Below are 18268 nucleotides of genomic sequence, written 5' to 3' on the forward strand. Positions count from 1 at the left end.
TGTGTAGTTGGGTCCACTGTTGGTTTTCAGTGTTACTGGGTATATTTGGCTTACTGGCAATTATAAGTTTTCCTGTTAGCATTTTCTGGGAAGGAATCTGCCAGACAATTTCAATGAGGCTAAACTCATCACTTTCAGCATGCTGATATTCTGTGCCGTGTGGGTGGCCTTTGTACCTGCTTACATCAACTCTCCTGGCAAATACGCAGATGCAGTTGAGGTGTTTGCCATTCTGGCCTCTAGCTTTGGTCTTTTGATGGCACTTTTTGGACCCAAATGTTACGTAATCTTGCTGAGACCTGAAAGAAACACCAAGAAAGCCATCATGTGCCGTGGAGCTGCAAAGTGTTAAAATTACAACTGCTTTCTTTTCCTCGTTAGAATAAAGAGCAAGTCAACAACTAAAAAGCAACAATATGTGAAATACCCAATGTAGACCCAAAAATATTATTGAAACAAAAGTATGATATCATCTCCCTTGGCTGCGACTCTTGGTTTGAAAGTCTAATGCATGTGGGCAGATTTACAAAGGATTGCTAAATTATCCCCTTTTGGCAGGTTTTGCAACAAGTTGCAGATATTTATGAGTTAGCCACAGCTGTTCTCTCTTTAACTATAAAAAAGAAAAAAAAGATCAAATAGTGAAAAGTATTTCCTAACAGCAACAAAGAAAGCCGTCATTGTTAGTGACAAGTAATTTGTACACAACAGTCATGCAGAATTTATTGCTGAAGTGTAAATAAACTATTCAAACTGACTGTTTCGTCTGTTTCAAACAAAATATGGCAACACACTACAGCTTATAAACGTTTACATTTTGAAATGCCAGACAGCTGTGATAGTTGTGATTTCATTTTTGCTTGAAGTGGAAAAAATGTAGCACATAGCCAAGTCCCCCCAATCTGAATATTTGCAGGAAACACAAAGAGAGGTGACTCCGCAAGGGAGAAATACATTTAAACCCCAGTTGTAGCATGGAAGTGGACCATGTACAGCAGTGCTGTTTTTGCTTGTTTATCATTCTTTTGAATAAATTATGAAGAAGAGAGCATAATGCCCATAGCACACCCATGAGGCCACAACTATGCTGTCATGGATGGTGTGAGTGATTAAAGCATGAACTGAAAAGGCTGCTGTAGTCCCATATATAACATCAGTTGCAAATGTTGCAGGCTAGTTGGTGGAAGGGCAGTTATGGGGGCTTTATGTGTCAAATATTTGCTCATGAATGTCTATCAGTTCATGATTTATTCTTCCTTTTTCTTTTCTGAGTCTTCGTTTATTTCTTCATCTTGTAAATTACTGAGAAGGTTTTATCTTAACGGTCTGCACAAGCCTGGTGATGTAATCCTGGGAGGGCTGTTTGAAGTCCATTACAGCTCTGTCTTCCCAGAGCAGACGTTCACCTCAGCACCACATCAGCCCATCTGTCAAGGGTGAGTATCCTACCGGTATCAGACAGCATGCACAGATTATCATATCATAAAATAAGTAATTATCACATATTTGTTTGTTAGCTTTGACACCCTAGGATTCAGACATGCTATGACTATGGCCTTTGCTGTTGATGAGATTAATGAGAACTCCAGTTTGCTGCCTAATGTGACTCTGGGATACAGCCTTTATGACAACTGTGCCACTCTTAGCATTGGGTTCAGTGCTGCCTTGTCCATGGCCAGTGGCCAAGAGGAGAAGTTTGTGGTTCAGGAGAACTGTTCAGGAACCCCTCCAGTTGTGGGAATCGTTGGTGATCCTTTTTCCACTTTTTCTATTGCTGCCTCAAATGTTTTAGGTTTGTACAAGCTACCTATGGTAAGTTTCTCTTTTTTTCAATGCATTTCAGAATCTAGCAGTTGAAAGATGAAAATAAGATGCAAAATGTGCACTCGTGTGTAAAATTCATTTTCTCATAGGTCAGTTATTTCGCCACGTGTTCTTGCCTGAGTGATCGGCAGCGCTTTCCATCATTCTTCAGAACAATTCCTAGTGACACTTTCCAGGTGAACCATTCAAAAAAATAGTCAATGTGTGTTACCTTTGCTATTAACCACATGCATGTTAAAACTGTACGTGTTTCTTTCTGTAAGGCTTTACAATAAATCTGTTTATAGTTTCAATCCGTTCCCATCAGGTCCGCTCCATGATTCAGATTCTAAAACACTTTGGCTGGACTTGGACAGGTCTCCTGGTCAGTGACGATGATTACGGCCTTCATGTTTCCAGATCATTCCAAACTGACCTGACTCGATCAGGTGGAGGCTGTCTGGCATACACAGAGATTTTACCCTGGGGAGACAATCCGAGTGAATATGAAAGAATTGTTGATGTGATGAAAAAATCCACAGCACGTGTAGTGATTGTGTTTGCACATCAGATGCACATGATCCAACTCATGGAACAGGTTGGAGAAAACAGATTTGTCATTGTCAAAACCTGAATAAATAAAAAAAAATCAAAATAGCAAAGTTAATTGACTTGCTTTTGATTCTCTGAAATTGTATCTTAAATTTCAAAATCTTAAATTTTACAAACCAGATTTGTATAAATGGCTTTGGCAGGGGTGGAAAATTCAATAAATACTTCAGTTTTAATATAAAATTGAGAAATTAAATCTGGGAATAAAATCCCACACTTTTATAACAGTTGTATTTTTCCATTGTTTTTATTCAGTTTTTATTCAGCACTATAAAGTAATTAAAAAGTTTTCTTTTATAAATATGAACAACAAACAAAAAACTTCCATGAACCACTCATATGTAAATATGATTTTCTGCTTTTACGGTGGTGAAACAACATACAAGGTGGACAAAGTAGTAATTGTAGTAACTGTTTTTTGAAAGTCTGAAAAACAATTTGATGTGATACTCAGGTGGTAAAGCAGAATGTGACAGGGCTGCAGTGGATTGCCAGTGAGGCCTTGACATTGCTTGAAAGACTCCAAATCCCTGCCTTTGCACCATTTCTTGGCGGGACCCTGGGTATCGCTGTCCGTCGAGGAGAAATACCAGGACTCAGAGAGTTCCTGTTAAGAATTCATCCTGAGCAATACAACAACAACATTTCTGAAAATAATATGGTGAGAATTTGACTCTGTATGGTTGTGATTAGCTGTATTTAAAAAATAAGTTTTAATTATTCATGTCAGACTACAATTTTTAAAATGTATGCGTTTATTTCAGATGAAACTATTTTGGGAACACACGTTTCAGTGCAAGTTTTCACCGCCCCCAGCAGGTTGGGTAGAAGATGCTGGAGCACAATGCACTGGAAAGGAAGACCTAAGCAATGTGAAGACTGACCTATTGGATGTGTCAGAACTCAGGCCTGAGTATAATATTTACAAAGCTGTGTATGCGCTCGCACACGCACTTAATGACATGCTGAGCTGTAATCCAGGGCAAGGGCCTTTCAGTGGGAACAGCTGTGCATCTTTGCAAACTTTAGAGCTCTGGCAGGTATGCTATCTGCTTAAAATTTACTCTTTCAATATATATATATATATATATATATATATATATATATATATATATATATATATATATATATATATATATATAAAAATATGCCCATTTGGATTTCCATAATTTGTCAATGTGCTAGCTTGAGAACTGTGTCAGAAAATATATATAATCTAAATATTCAGCTTCTTTATACTCTATAAATATGGAAAGTTTTTTGTAGCTCTAGATCAGGGGTCCGCAACCTGTGGCTCTCTGGAGCAGCAAGTGGCTCTTTGGACCTTCCACAGTGGCTCTTAATAACTGGCTACAAATTATATTTTTATTATGGTATTTAAATGTAGTAATGATAATAAATACAGGTTTTAGCAACTTTTTCTTGGACTAATTGCTTTTAATTTTCACAACAGATTGATGCTAAAAGTGCATATCTAGTAATATCTAATATAAATCAATATTTTTTTCATTATGTTGAAAACTATGATTTTTTTTTACATCATCCACAAATATCAACATCCCGTCCATCCTATTTTTTCAAATCTCAAAATAGACATAAAATTGTGTTTCTTTAACAATGACAACATATTTCCAACAGTAGATCTTTATCACAAATTATAACTTGTATTTTTTTAAAACCCACGCAACGCACACGCACACAATTTGCAGGATATTAATCTGTTGGTGAATTCATGTCCCTCATTTGTAGCTAATGTACTACCTGGAAAAGGTGAACTTCACCACACAGTTTGGTGACCAAGTCACATTTGATGAAAATGGTGATGCATTACCAATATATGACGTCATGAACTGGATTTGGCAGCCTAATGGAAGAATTACAGTTCACAGTGTGGGTGAGGTTAAGAGATCTACATCCCAAGAGGAAGAACTCAAAATTGATGAATACAAAATCTTCTGGAATTTTGAATCTAAAAAGGTAACAACTTTTACTTTACTTGGATATAGAATACATTGCATGAAATTAAATACTTTCTGTTTCACCTTTTTTAGCCCCCCACATCAGTGTGTAGTGACAGCTGCCAACCAGGAACACATATGGTGAGGAGGAGAGGAGAACCTTTGTGCTGCTTTTATTGTGTACCATGCTCAGAAGGAAAGGTCAGCAATGAAACTGGTTGGTATAATTTTCACAGTTTGGTGTTGGGTAGGGTGCTTAAAACTTAAATTGAATCTATGAGTTTGTGGTTTTGGTGACTGAACCAAATAGGGTTTTTTTCTGACAGACTTACAGTGTTTTAACAATTGTGCCCAGATTTAGAGGGGCTATGTACATTATTTTTTTAACTAAAATAAAGATCCATTAAAAATAATTCTGGTTTATTCTTATACAATCTACTTAATGAGGCTTGAGGTTGTTATATTATTACTGCATGTAACTGAGGGCAATTAAGGCTTCCTAGTCTATTTCTAGACTTATTTCTCCAAACCAAAGATTCAGCTTAAGCTGTGCCTGTATTCACTTTGGCAGGCTGCACACTTTGCAGCTGAAGACCGACAGGTGAAAAACTGTTGCATCATTTCATCTTCATAACATCACTCACCTTTCACTTCCCTTCTTTCTTTCTCGATCTTCTGGCATGAAACAGTTGTGAATCTGGCAATCTAGCTTTTGTTAGGTTAAATAAAACAATGGAGTTGCTCTGTGGCAACAAGTAAAGTCAGTTGTCGGTTCTACATGGTGAAGTTGCTGTTTGCACTTATGATTTATACTCCCTGCAGTGCCCTACCAAAGCAGCAGTTGCCTTTGATGAGAAGATACTACCTCTGCTCAGCAAAAGAACATTAATAGAAAGTACATTATTTATATATAAACTAAAATATAATACTTTAAAACTTATGTGCAAGGCCCCCAGAAGCAGCTTTTAATATCAGTGTTCAAACCTATCTAAAAATCCCATGCAGGGTTCCCCAAGGGTCCATCTTGGGTCCCCTCCTATTCAATATCTACATGCTCCCTCTAGCTCAGATTATAAAAAGCAGCAACATTAGCTACCATAACTATGCAGACGACACATAGCTCTACATCATAATGTCACCATTTGACTATGAACCCATTCAAGCGCTGAGTAAATGTTTAGAAGAAATCAATGCAAGGATGTGCCAACATTTTTTACAGTTGAATAGAAATATCTTTTGGACCAATAGAGGAGCGATCAAAAGTTGGCTCACAGCTTCAGCTACTTCAGCTATTGACCATTGATCAGGCCAGAAATGTGGGTGTACTAATAGACTCTGAACTGAACCTTCAAAGGCATCTAAATGTAATTACAAAGTCAGCCTTCTATCACCTGAAGAGCATTTCCAGGATTAAAGAATTAATGTCTCAGCAGGATCTGGAAAAACTGAACCATGCATTAATCTTAAGTCGAATCAATTACTGCAACTGTGTTTTCACAGGTCTGCCAAAAAGGTCGATCAGACAGCTGCAGTTGACTAAGAAAGTAGAGCACATCACCCTAGTTCTAAAGTCATTACACTGGCTCCTTGTATCTCAGAGGATAGACTTTAAAATACTTCTGTTAGTCTATAAATCACTGTATGTCTTAGCACATAAATACATCACAGACTTGTTATCCGTGTATCAACCTCCAGACCACTCAGGTCGTCTGACTCAAACCTACTCTGCACACCCAGAACAAAACATGGAGAAGCAGCATTTAGCTTTTATACTCCACTTATCTGGAACAAACTCCCAGAAGACTGTTAACGTGCTGAAACCCTGACTTCCTTTAAATTAAGGTTAAAAAAATATTTATTTGGAGTTGCCTTTAAAGGTTAATTTTGTGCTTAGTAATCCAACTTGTATTATATTTTATCTGCTGCTACTATTCCAATGTAATGTGTTTGCCTCGGCAATGTTTTTCCTCTGTCTCTGTATTGCTTTTCTTTCCCCTGTTTGTTTTTTTTTTTTTTGTTCATGTACAGCACTTTGAATTGTCTTATTAGTGAAAAGTGCTTTATATATAAACTTGCCTTACCTTGCCTTGCCTTATCTTGCTGCTTTTTCTGAAAATCCTGTTATACTACATTACTGACAAACAATATTCAGCTATGCTAAAATTTTCCATGTATTGACGTCTAACATGTTCAATGAGTTTGTGCTAAAGAAATGTGAATCTCCATTCTTTGTCAGACTCCTTGGAGTGCTTCAGTTGTCCCGAAGATTTTTGGTCCAGCCCCCAGCGTGATCAATGTGTTCCTAAGAAAACAGAGTTCCTCTCTTATCAGGAACCTCTAGGTATCTGTTTGACAGTGACCTCATTACTGGGCACATGCATCTGTGCTGTTGTTCTTGGGATCTTCACCTATCATCGCGGCACACCCATTGTACGAGCCAATAATGCAGAACTGAGCTTCCTGCTCCTAGTGTCACTTAAACTGTGCTTTCTGTGTTCGCTGTTGTTCATCGGACGACCCAGGCTCTGGACGTGCCAACTGAGACACGCAGCATTTGGGATCAGCTTTGTGCTTTGTGTGTCGTGCATCCTGGTTAAAACAATGGTGGTTCTGGCAGTGTTCAAGGCCTCAAAACCAGGAGGTGCAGCATATCTGAAGTGGTTTGGCGCTGTACAGCAGAGAGGAACAGTTTTTGCTCTCACGTGCATTCAGGCTGCAATTTGCACTGCCTGGATAGTCACCATGTCACCGGCACCTCATAAAAACACTCAGTATCACAATGACAAGATTGTTTACGAGTGTGTAGTTGGGTCCATAATTGGTTTCAGTGCTTTATTGGGTTATATCAGCATACTAGCGATCCTTAGTTTTGTCTTAGCATTTTTAGCAAGAAATCTTCCGGACAACTTTAATGAGGCTAAACTCATTACTTTCAGCATGCTGATCTTCTGCTCTGTGTGGGTGGCTTTTGTTCCTGCCTATATCAACTCTCCAGGCAAATATGCAGATGCAGTGGAGGTGTTTGCCATCCTGGCCTCCAGCTTTGGCCTTTTGGTGGCACTATATGGACCAAAGTGTTACATAATTTTACTGAGACCAGAAAGAAACACAAAAAAAGCCATCATGGGTCATAGAACCACAAAATGTTAAAAGGCGATTAATTTTTTATGCATACAAGTAGCAGCAACTCTGCAGTTACAAATCAACAAAAAATGAAACGCCGTGTGTACACCCAAGCGCATACACTATATTCTGCATAGTCTGTGAATTTTTAACTATGGGGGTAAATTTATGAAACAATGCAATGTTCTCCGTTTTTTGGACATGCTTCATTAACCAGATTCATAAGCGAGCAGTTTTCATCTTAGACGCCATTTCCTGCTCTGTCAGCACAAGCAATGATTAGAGCAATGTTTTCTCATTGAGAGACCAGGCAAGATCAAGGCATTGTTCAAAACTTTAAGAACGTCTGTATCATCGGGGAACCAATGTGCCTAAGTCAGTGCATAATGTAGATCTTTTTATTTTAATGCGGCAGCCTGAAAAGGAGAATGGAATAATTCCACTCTATAACTCATTCAATTAAGCTAAAAAGCATTTAATGATTAATATAATTAATGCTGAATATCTTTTTTGTAGTATGTACAAATATCTACTGTACTAATTAATGATGTGTTGTGAGAACAAAAAATAAATTTTGCCTTCTTCACCATTAGCCTGATTTTTTTTTACTTAAAAGCCTTCTCAAGGTGCTGATTTTGTAAATGCTCACCAACTCCTACACTTGCATAACATTTTGTTTAGATATTGGCACAATTCATCAGCTCAGAGTGACGTTTGCTCAGTAGAACTACTTATGGAGCAGATCAGCGTTTGTGCTTATATTGTATATCAGGATGACACACAAACTCTGTTTTCAAAAGTTGTTCGGTAAATTCACACATGAATATTGTGACCTAAGTCCTTTATGGAAAATCCTTTATGAATTTACAACTCAAATTCTTCTGAGAAGTGCAAGCCACCAGAATTAAAAAAGACTCGGGAAAGGTGTCAAAATGTTTTCAGAAAGAATGAATGTCCAGTTGCCTCCGGTTTAAGCCTGTTTGCTGTTGCGAGAATTTGCACGGTTATTCTGAGAGGGTTGTTTATTATTTGGCAATATTTTAAAATTAAAGAATCAAAAGTTTAATTTATCAATAAATTACACAAAAAGTGTGTACAAAGAAAAACAGTTACAGAGACCGGTTGCCTGCCTACAGCGCCCTCTAGCTTCTTAAGTTACCAATTTGAGTCTTAATTATGTACATGAGAAATAATTACATGGCTAACAATCAAATGTCCAAAAGGTTATTGATTTTTATTTAGAATATCATTATTTAAAACGTTATTTCCTCAATGTTTTATCTAACGTGGAGCTGCATTGTGAATAGTTTGAACCCAATGTTGTTCTAAATTACTTCAACTAATTTAACTTCATTACACATTCTTTAAAGGGGCAATTTTGCTTATTACTCTAATTTTGTGCCTCTAACTTGGATCTGCAGTGAACCCAAGATTCACTTGAAACAGTCTTGTTTGGTTTTCAACTTTATTTGTTCTTTTGTTTGTAAATAGACCTTTAGTTTCTTTAATCTTAATTTTGCTTAGTAGATTAGGTTAAATTTCACTAGCCTAGTAGATAGGATTTGTTGATTTAAATAAATGGTTAATTCTAGTAAACATTATATAATGGTGTTCTCTGGATGTGCAATACTGGATCTGTTAATTAATTATTATACTTGAAGAGAAATTGTCACTAATTTATTCTATATGTGTGCAGAGTTTCTTGTTGCTTGAATCAGCCTTCCAGCTATTGTCCTAATCTGAGCTGATATTCACCGCACAATACCTAACAGACCGAGAGTTATTTAATAAACATTAACTTAAAACATGCGTATTGGCACAACACTGTGTATATGCTAAGAAAACTGCAGGGGGTCTCTTATCTCCTTTAGATGCTTCAGCGCCAGTTGCTCAAAAGTGTCAGATGTGTCTTGGGATCTTTAAAACAAAAACTTTTGGGTCTTAAAAATGTACCTACTCGTTTTGTTTCCTACTTGGATTATTGAGATGCCTTGTGGGTTTTTATAGACCAAAAATTTTAATTCCATCACTGACTGAATAACCAATAGCATGACTAGATCTAAAACAGAAGAAGAAATTTGGAACCACGCTGACACTATTTTCTTCATGTTTGTACCTCCAGCAACCACAAACATCACCAAAATCAGAAAATGGAGTCCATTGTTAAAATAATTTTTTTTAGAAGTTTTTATTATTTATTGCACAAATGCATGTTTGCTTAAAGGCATACTATGCAACATTTTTCAGTTAATTAATGTGTTCCATACCGTTTTGGATGATTAAATGAGTCATTTCAGGTCGAACAAAGGTTTTCTCGGCCGCCCTGGTGGTCTGTGGGGGAAATACCGTACTTGCAATAGGGTAGTTCATTGTTATTGTTTTGATGCGGGTTTTTCGCGCATGCGCGCCGGACTGGTAGGCAAAAGGCGAACACAATGGCGGACGCAAACAGAGAAACTGATGAGTTCTCCACGTATTTTTCTTCTTTAGATAACGTACTACAAGATCGTTTTAAGAGTAAGTTGACGGTTGATGGTGTCAGATTGCCAGATCCACACAGCAAAAGCCTGAAGGGACGGAGCGAGTCTGTGAAATGCTGGCCAAGTGTTCCGTATGGCGACACACAGCTGCCTTATAAACACGGCAGGCCAGTACACACGAGAGAGCATGAAAGCATGAAACAACTGGACGGCTACAATTATTTTATATGGGGAAAAAGGCTCCAGCAACGCCTGCGATGCCATGAGGGATTAAGCGGTCAGAAAATGGATGGATGGATGGATGTTGTTCACACATGTTTGTGCAACAGCACAAAGCGGCGTCGGACACAGGCCGCCTCTCAGCAGAGAGGAAGATCCGCCCGGTAGGTTAAAAAAAACATTTTTCACTACGGATTATTTAGGTGTTTTTGTCTTGTTAAAATGGGTGCAGCGTAAACACAGAAGTACTAGCGCCCGTGAACGGGGGCGTAATAGCAGCAGCAGCCGCCGCCGCTGTCTGCTGTAGCTGCTAGCTGCTGCTGCTAGCTGCTGCTGCTAGCTGCTGCTGCTAGCTGCTGCTGCTAGCTGCTGCTGCTAGCTGCTGCTGCTAGCTGCTGCTGCTAGCTGCTGCTGCTAGCTGCTGCTGCTAGCTGCTGCTGCTAGCTGCTGCTGCTAGCTGCTGCTGCTAGCTGCTGCTTCTCCGGCCCGTGTAGTGTTTACGCAGCAGCCGCTGGCTGTTGCTGCCGCAGCCCGTGAACAACACTGTGTGTCAGTCCATTGGGACTGACACACAGTGTTGTTCAGCGCAGTCCATTGCTCCTAGTGTCCCAATGGACTGCGCTCTTTTCATTGAAAATATCAATTTCTTTCTTCTTTCTTCCTCCTTCGGTAAACGTCAGAAACGTACATCCAACTATTTGGAATGCCTCTGTGTGCAACCGGGAGCACAACAAGTCGTAGGCATTGTTTAGATTCCAAAAATAAACGAAATAAAAGTACGCTCTAAATCACCCGTTTTGTCATGTAGTAGACGAGAACAGTACTGTTTTTGCCTACCCGCGGGACCCGGATGTAACGTTGACGTCACACGGGAACTACCCTATAGCTGGGTTTCAGTCACGTGATGATTATGACGCGGCCAGGGGGCGCGATTTCAGATGGAGGGCAGGAAGTCTATGAAGCCAGCGTAAACATGGAGGACACCGTTACCGAGAGCCCGTATTGTATGGAGTTAGAGCCTATATCAAGACATAGATACAAGGAGTTAATTAATAGATATGTTGGACGTGACCCGTACCTCATGAAGATGTGTGAATTTTCGGTGGACCTTAAAGATTTGCCGACAGTGGAGGCCGTTGATATAACAAACTACCTGGTGCTTCAGACATCGTTCTACACTAAACAGCAAATGAAGGCCTATAAAAGTATGGAGGCATATAACTTCTTTGTCTGCGGGTGGGTCCATAACCTCGGCGCCAAACGTCTCCACGACGATAATATTTTAGTCTTCGCCAGGGTGAGTGTTTATTCTTATATTGTTTTATGTGTTAAAAGATGCTAGCGTTAGCGGTAGCGGCTATAGTGAACGATCATCAACGGTCATGCAACACATCTTAACAACAACGTTAGCCTGACAGTTGTTTATGTTTCAAGGTAAACCACTCTCAGCGTTCAAGCGAAACACCTCTGAAGACGTGGATTATTGCGAAGAAGGATGGAGAAGTTATTGCAGCTCATTGCAATTGCATGGCAGGGTGAGTAAGGCTAGGATGTTTACCACGAAATCTCTATCTCTCACACACACAAACACGTAGCACTACTACTAGCATACTGCCAGTGTACTTCAGAACCAGGGAGAGCTGTAACGTTAAGGGATAAACGTTTATTCATCATTTAAGGGGCTACTCCATATTAGTATAAGTGGGCTGTATTACACATCATCAAAAATGTGCTGATATAGATTGCACTTTGCTCCTTGTGTAGATCGCAATTTGGGTTTTAAAAAAATGTCATATTGTATTCTATTCACAGATTATCAGAATCATGTTCTCATGTAGGAGCAGTGCTGTTTTCCATTGAAGCTGGGGTAAAAATGCGAGATGCAGCTTCCTGCACAACAGAGCAGTGCAAGTGGCTGATGCCATCACATGTAAAAAAGGTAGGGTGATAATTTACCTGTTGGGCAAAGAGGAGCTAAGACAGCAAAGACCCACATAAACACAGTTTGGCATCTCAATCCTGTGATGATAGCCCTACCTGTTTTCTTCACAGCCATCAGATAAACGGCAGATTTATACTGCATATAGATATGTTACAAAATATAATGATCTTATTTGTATTAACTTATTTTCAGATTCCTGCTGCTCCAGTAGCTCAGATTGACTTCTCCTCAGCAAAATCCAAAAAAAAAAAGCTTGACAGCTCCATTGACGGCAGGACAACTATAAACAAGGTTGGGAAATCACTTCCAGTTCCATGCCCAAGAGTGAAGAGAGGGTCAGAGACATATGCTAGTTTTTTTGCAAAATTAAGCAAAAACTGCCCAAGGAGTGCAGCATTGATGGCTAGGGAGCCTTACCACAAAGATTTCATTCCCGTATCTAGCATGCTTCCTAAAACTCTTCTTGAATACAGAACACCAGACACACTGCAGTTACCCCCCAAAGAGCTTGGAGAGCTATGCCAGGATTTCAAGATAGAAGAGCTCACCCTGTCCCAGGTCCAGGCTGTAGAGAGGTCAACTCGGAGTCAGAGCGCAGGCAGGACTTGGTTTAGACAAAGAGCTGGGCGCATAACTGCCTCTAAGCTTAAACAAGTGCTAAGGACCAACCCCCAGCAACCATCAACGAGTTTGATCAAGGCCATATGCTACCCAGAAGCATATAGGTTCACCACAGCAGCTACAAGGTATTTAGGGTTTGAATTAGGGTAAGGCAGAGGTAAGATCTGGGGTATGAGGCTGTCTACATTAAGAATTGTAACTAAAAAAAGTGTTCTATGAAGTGGGAGGAGAGTCCATACCACAACTATAAAGCTGTGGTCCTTACTCTGCCATCTACTGTAGACCTTTTTTACATTAGAACAAATGTTTACTGTTTTCATAGTTCATTTGTGGTATGGACAGCTCTGAAGAGTCAACATACGTTATAGGGTTATAAGGTTAGGGTTATGCAGGAGTAGAACTAAGTATAGGGTTTAGGGTAATGGCATTGAAATCACTGAACTGGCTCTACACATCCAATACTAAGTAATAATTTCTTTTTCATGTTTTGCATGTGTACTGTTTACAGTTATGGATGCAAACATGAGGCACAAGCCAGAGGAGCATATGAGAAGCTGATGGGTCGGGAGCATGCAGGCTTCTCCTGTATGGACAGTGGTCTCTGGCTGAACCCCAAGTGGCCATACATGGGATCCTCTCCTGATGGGATTGTCGCTTGTGACTGTCACGGAACTGGCATCTGCGAAATGAAGGTGATAATACAGTCTATGTTGTAGTAAAGTCCCTAAATCTTTGAGTCTAAAGTCCTGGGGTCCGTTCTTCGTACGTCGCTAACTCAGTTAGCTGGATTTGATTGTTGACGATTTGGCATGATCTTGGATCGTTTGGTTCTTCTAAAGACATCCTGCACTTGTTGTCATAGCAACATGTGTGCAAGCTTAAGCCTGCTTGCTAACAGGCTTATTTCATGTAAACAAGATTAGATCACGGCTGTATAAACGGAGGAGATAGGGAAGTCTGTGCAGCCATGTCGTCCGTTTTTACAACGGCAACCTGTTACAGAAGGTGCAAGAATAATTTGCAGAGTTTTATAAATTAATCGTGTATTCAATTGCGTAATAGACAGGATCCTTTAGCGCAGCGCGACAGTGTAATTGTAGAGAGATTTTTCTTGGTGGCTGTTATAAACAGACAAACACATCATTTAACAGTGGCCTTTAAAGAGGAAAAAGTGGTGTTGGAGCCATAAATATAAAATATTTAAGTTATTTGTATGATGGTTAGCTTTTTATTTTTATCATATTCAGTAAGAATAAACTTTATTGTGAAGTTTGAAAGGCTTGCTTCCTGTCGAGCCGTATATTGTATTAGAAAAAACTATGGATGGATTATCTAGACACGGAGCAATACAGTTTTACCGTGTAAACTGTGGATGACTTGGAAAAGGAAGAACTTCATTTTTTATAGAGTTTGCACACGTCCTTTACTTCCCGTGTCTAAGGAATGACACCGAAATTTGGATCTCCTGACGTAACAAGTGCCTTGTTAAATTAAAGTATAATAATTAAAGGCTACCATTTTGTAGAATATTCTTGTATTTCACTTTTACTTGTCCACATGTTCTAGTGGGTCCCATGGAGGCTCTGACATAAAAGAACAAAGTAAATATGATATTATTAAAATGCAAAAATTCATGCTGTAGAAAGTGATAGAAACATCTACCATGAACAGTATTTAAGCATTAATTTGTCTGCTGCTTTTTGCCAGCCCTCTCTCCTGGTTTTAACATATTTTGAGGTGTTTTAATTAATGACTCAAATTCTGCATAACCTTCCAAGCTCTTGTTCTGCTTGGGAGAAAAACTGTGGGTGTTCTTTGGCCATGCTGAACAGCCAATAGCAGCGCTGCTGATCATTGTTTCTACTATCGATACATTTCCCCTTTTAAACAAACGCATGAACACGCAGTTATCTCAGATAACTTAATCCAGCCATACTAATCGTAAACAACAGGTGTGTTCGAAGAACCCAATTAGCCGGATCATGATTAGCCGGATGAAGTCATCTTGGATGTCTCATTTGATCTTGGATGTTTTAAGCAACTTACGAAGAACGGACCCCTGAACTGAGCAAAAAAGCCGAAAATATATTTTCTAATCTATTGTTCACATGTCCTTCTCACTGTGATTTTAGTGTCCATACTCTTACCAAGATGAAACCAATCTACGTTTGTGTGCTGGGAGAAAGGGCTTCTGCCTTATCAACGATGGGGATCATGTCATGCTGGACCGGAGTCATGATTACTACTTCCAAGTTCAGGCACAGCTTCACATTGTAGATGCAGAGTACTGTGACTTTGTTGTGTGGAACCGCAATGACATTTTTGTGGAAAGGATTTTGCCTGATTTTGAACTTTGGGATGATGTGATTCCTAAAGTTGAGTATTTTTTTAGAAAAAGTGTACTTCCAGAAATACTGGGACAGCAAGTTACAAACGTACATGTGTAATGTGATGACAGAATGTTTACTGTAAAAATTAAATGCCATTGATAAGATGAATAACACATGGTGGTTTATTTACAAGATTGGGTTTGTCAGCAATTGCCTTTAGACCCCTCTTAAAAGACCTAAAACTATCATTACATTTCAAAACATATTTAAATTACATTACATATTTACAGATTGATGTGTGTCAGGGCTCAGGTACTGGACTGACTGATTATCCTTACCCCCCCTCCTCCTTACTCCAATGGGACGACAGACTGAGAAAGATTAGACAAGACACAGCAAATAACCCCAATCTTGTCAATCAATGCTAGTGCCTCACCTGGTTTTGTTGCCATGTGCTCTATGGGCATAGCCCTGCTTTGCAGAATCTGATATTTTCTTCTGACTAAACCGATGATTCTCTCTACATGAATACGCAAATTAGCTATTTTTCTAGTTTCTGCCACCTCATACGCTGACAGCTGTTTTCTCCCCTTGGTAAATGCAGGTGTTTGTAGTGAAGCACAGTAAAATCCCACACTGTCGCCAATATTGAACCCACGGTCTGCTAGAACAATATCTCCAGGTAACAGGTTATTTAGGAGGCCACTCTCTATTGTGATCTGTTTATCACTGACTCTCCCTCCCCAGGCACAAGATATGTAAGTGACATAGCCTTGGGGTGCAACACCAATCAGAAATTTTACAGTATGGTGATGCTTATAGTTTGACCATGTTTGTGCTTGGGCTAGTAAATTAGAGGGCTTCTCGATAAAAACTTCAAAACAGTCAATTATCACAGCAACTTTACATCCAAATGCCTGTCTGAATCCCATTGGCATTGTAGCTTGAAGTACATGTCGCTCTGGCCACTCAATTTGAAATTCTAACCTTTCATGAAGTATGTCAATTATTTTATGCCAAACTCTAGAGGCGGTGGGCAGAGATATCTTAAACCTGAAAGCTAAATCTTTCAGTTGGAGATTTAGTCTCAGCCTCAGTAAAACTAAAATTAACTGTTCAAATTTTGACAGCACAGACATAGGACCAGAGGGAATGTAGGGTTCACACAGCTCAAAAATCTGCATTAAAACTAAGAAGTTGGGGAGGCCTGTGTAGAACTTTGTCTTGTCTTCATTTTTTTCAAAGGACTCCTGGTTGAACTGTGTGTCCAGTGCTTTGGTTCGAAGATCTCCCAGCTCTGTTGTGATCTGTCCCAGAACATCCTCCATCTTCTCAATGTCATCCATGGTTAGCTCAGTCTGGCATCCGGCATCTGCATAGGCTGCAATATAGCAGTGGGGAGCATAATTAGTTAATTCATAAAAATGTATTATGTGAATTGCTGTGAAGTTATCTTTTTGACCTTTTTACAAGCATGCAAGTTGTCTGGCCCAATTATACAGGTTGATTTTCTGACAATCACATTTGTAACATTTAATAATAATGCTGTTTACACATCTTAGTACAATAATTTACCTCGATCATTTAATGTCCCATTGTCCCCACTGCTGCCTTCTGATTGTGGGTTGTCAGCTGGCTGCTTCGGTTCAGAGCAGTCGCCTGTCTGCGTTAGATCGGAGCTCATACCCGGGCTCTCAGCTGTCTTTTGGAGATCCAACATAGCCTCTGCACATTCTGACCGGCTTTGTTGATCTTCTTTGAGCTTCATCCTCTTCGCTCGTTGAAGAGAGGCTTCCGATTTGGGCTTAGTTTTTTGGTAACCGAGGTTTACCGTCGGAGCCCAGTCTACCGACTCAACGTCACCCAAAGCGCTAGGACAGCCTAAACAGTCCCAATGAAGTTAATCATTACTAAGTAAATGAGCATTTAACGACAACCTTATGCTATATAAACACAACCACAAAAACAAGTTAGCTAGCTAACATAACGTAATAGCTTACCTCCGACGAAGTGGTCGCTGCAGACACGGGCGTTGGCAGACTCTGCTCCTCCAGACCGCAGACGTAAGTTTAATATCCATTTTTTACGGCGTTGTTCTGTGAGCTTTTTACAGTTTTCACCTTTATGGACAACAATCTTTGGTACTCTGTAAAAGCTCTTTTCCTTTTCTCGGTTCGAACGATTGGAGCAGCCGTAAACCACACAAAACATAGGCATTGTTTCAGACGGCCGATCCTCAGCTAATTCACTTCCTGCCCTCCATCTGAATTTCGCGGTATCGCGCAGCAGCACTGTGACGTCACGTGAAACCAAGCTATTGCAGGAGCCCTCGGCCCGCACCCACAGGCTCAGAAGTCTCGTGCAAGACCGCGAGAGTCGGTCTTGCTTTACGGCGAGAACTCCATGTGTTTTTGCCCTGTCATTCACTATATGCACGCGCGAAAGCAACAACAAAGAACGGCGTGTTAAGGTCAAATAAACATGCAAGCATATCGAGTTTTTTATTTTATATATATATATATATATATATATATATATATATATATATATATATATATATATATATTTATTTATTTTTTTTTTTTTTTTTTTTTTTTTTTCGAATGTTAGGGAGGCGGTAGCGTGAGTTTGGCGAGGCGGCCGCCTCTCCAAGATAGCGCTGCGGGAAACCCTGATGTTCATACTTTCACTGTGTTAGTCATTGTTTGTACTGCCGTTTTTTTGACTTTTCGTTGCGTTCGCCTGTCTGCTAAGCTCAAAACAACCGCGCCTGGCTTGACGGAGAAACCAGAACAGCTGAGCATCTTTACGACAGTGCACTTTTACTTTCGCCCTCTGGGGGGAGCCTCGCTGGAAAATCAACCCCGGCTGTATAGTATACCTTTAAAACCTCTCTCTTGAGAATGAGGTCCCACATCTCAATCATCTTACTTGTGTAAATAAAGGATAAAAATGAAAATATGTGCTGCATCATAGCACTTAGTTTAATTTTGTTGTTAGGTTTTACATGTAGTTGGATGTTACCTGGAACAGGTACAAATAGGTTGTTTATATCGGGAGTAAAATATTGACAAAGTATAACTGTCAAACTGAATCTAACCGACTTTATATTTGCACCTTCAAAAGAAACATCCCTAAAAGTTTGTGTATACTGATATTTTGAATATCAGCATAATTTAA

The 18268-nt window shown here is 39.6% G+C and overlaps 2 protein-coding genes and 1 long non-coding RNA gene across 4 annotated transcripts; 2 read left to right on the forward strand and 1 right to left on the reverse strand.

Annotated features, from left to right (window-relative positions):
* Window positions 1-1188: 1188 nt before the first annotated feature.
* On the forward strand, window positions 1189-7555 carry LOC105920875 (extracellular calcium-sensing receptor-like). The gene is made up of 9 exons (XM_012856519.3): window positions 1189-1436; window positions 1518-1812; window positions 1914-2000; window positions 2132-2401; window positions 2870-3076; window positions 3180-3455; window positions 4165-4392; window positions 4467-4590; window positions 6610-7555. The coding sequence occupies exons 1-9, from the start codon at window positions 1195-1197 to the stop codon at window positions 7521-7523; spliced, it is 2643 nt and encodes an 880-aa protein (XP_012711973.3). The 5' UTR covers window positions 1189-1194; the 3' UTR covers window positions 7524-7555.
* Window positions 7556-11441: 3886 nt separating this feature from the next.
* Window positions 11442-14914, forward strand: LOC118566817. Of its 2 annotated transcripts, XR_004933309.1 has the most exons (6): window positions 11442-11492; window positions 11630-11730; window positions 12008-12134; window positions 12330-12428; window positions 13267-13450; window positions 14891-14914. It is a non-coding gene; the product is annotated as an uncharacterized LOC118566817 (long non-coding RNA). The 2 variants fall into 2 exon arrangements; XR_004933308.1 differs by having other exon boundaries at window positions 11450-11730.
* Window positions 14915-15432: 518 nt separating this feature from the next.
* On the reverse strand, window positions 15433-17384 carry LOC118566723. Its single transcript, XM_036149949.1, has 3 exons — window positions 17089-17384; window positions 16664-16969; window positions 15433-16469 (listed from the first exon to the last, which is right to left on the reverse strand). The coding sequence occupies exons 1-3, from the start codon at window positions 17303-17305 to the stop codon at window positions 15439-15441; spliced, it is 1554 nt and encodes a 517-aa protein (XP_036005842.1). The 5' UTR covers window positions 17306-17384; the 3' UTR covers window positions 15433-15438.
* Window positions 17385-18268: the final 884 nt, after the last annotated feature.

Source organism: Fundulus heteroclitus, chromosome 18 (genome assembly GCF_011125445.2).
Source record: "Fundulus heteroclitus isolate FHET01 chromosome 18, MU-UCD_Fhet_4.1, whole genome shotgun sequence".
Classification (NCBI taxonomy): Eukaryota; Metazoa; Chordata; class Actinopteri; order Cyprinodontiformes; family Fundulidae; genus Fundulus; species Fundulus heteroclitus.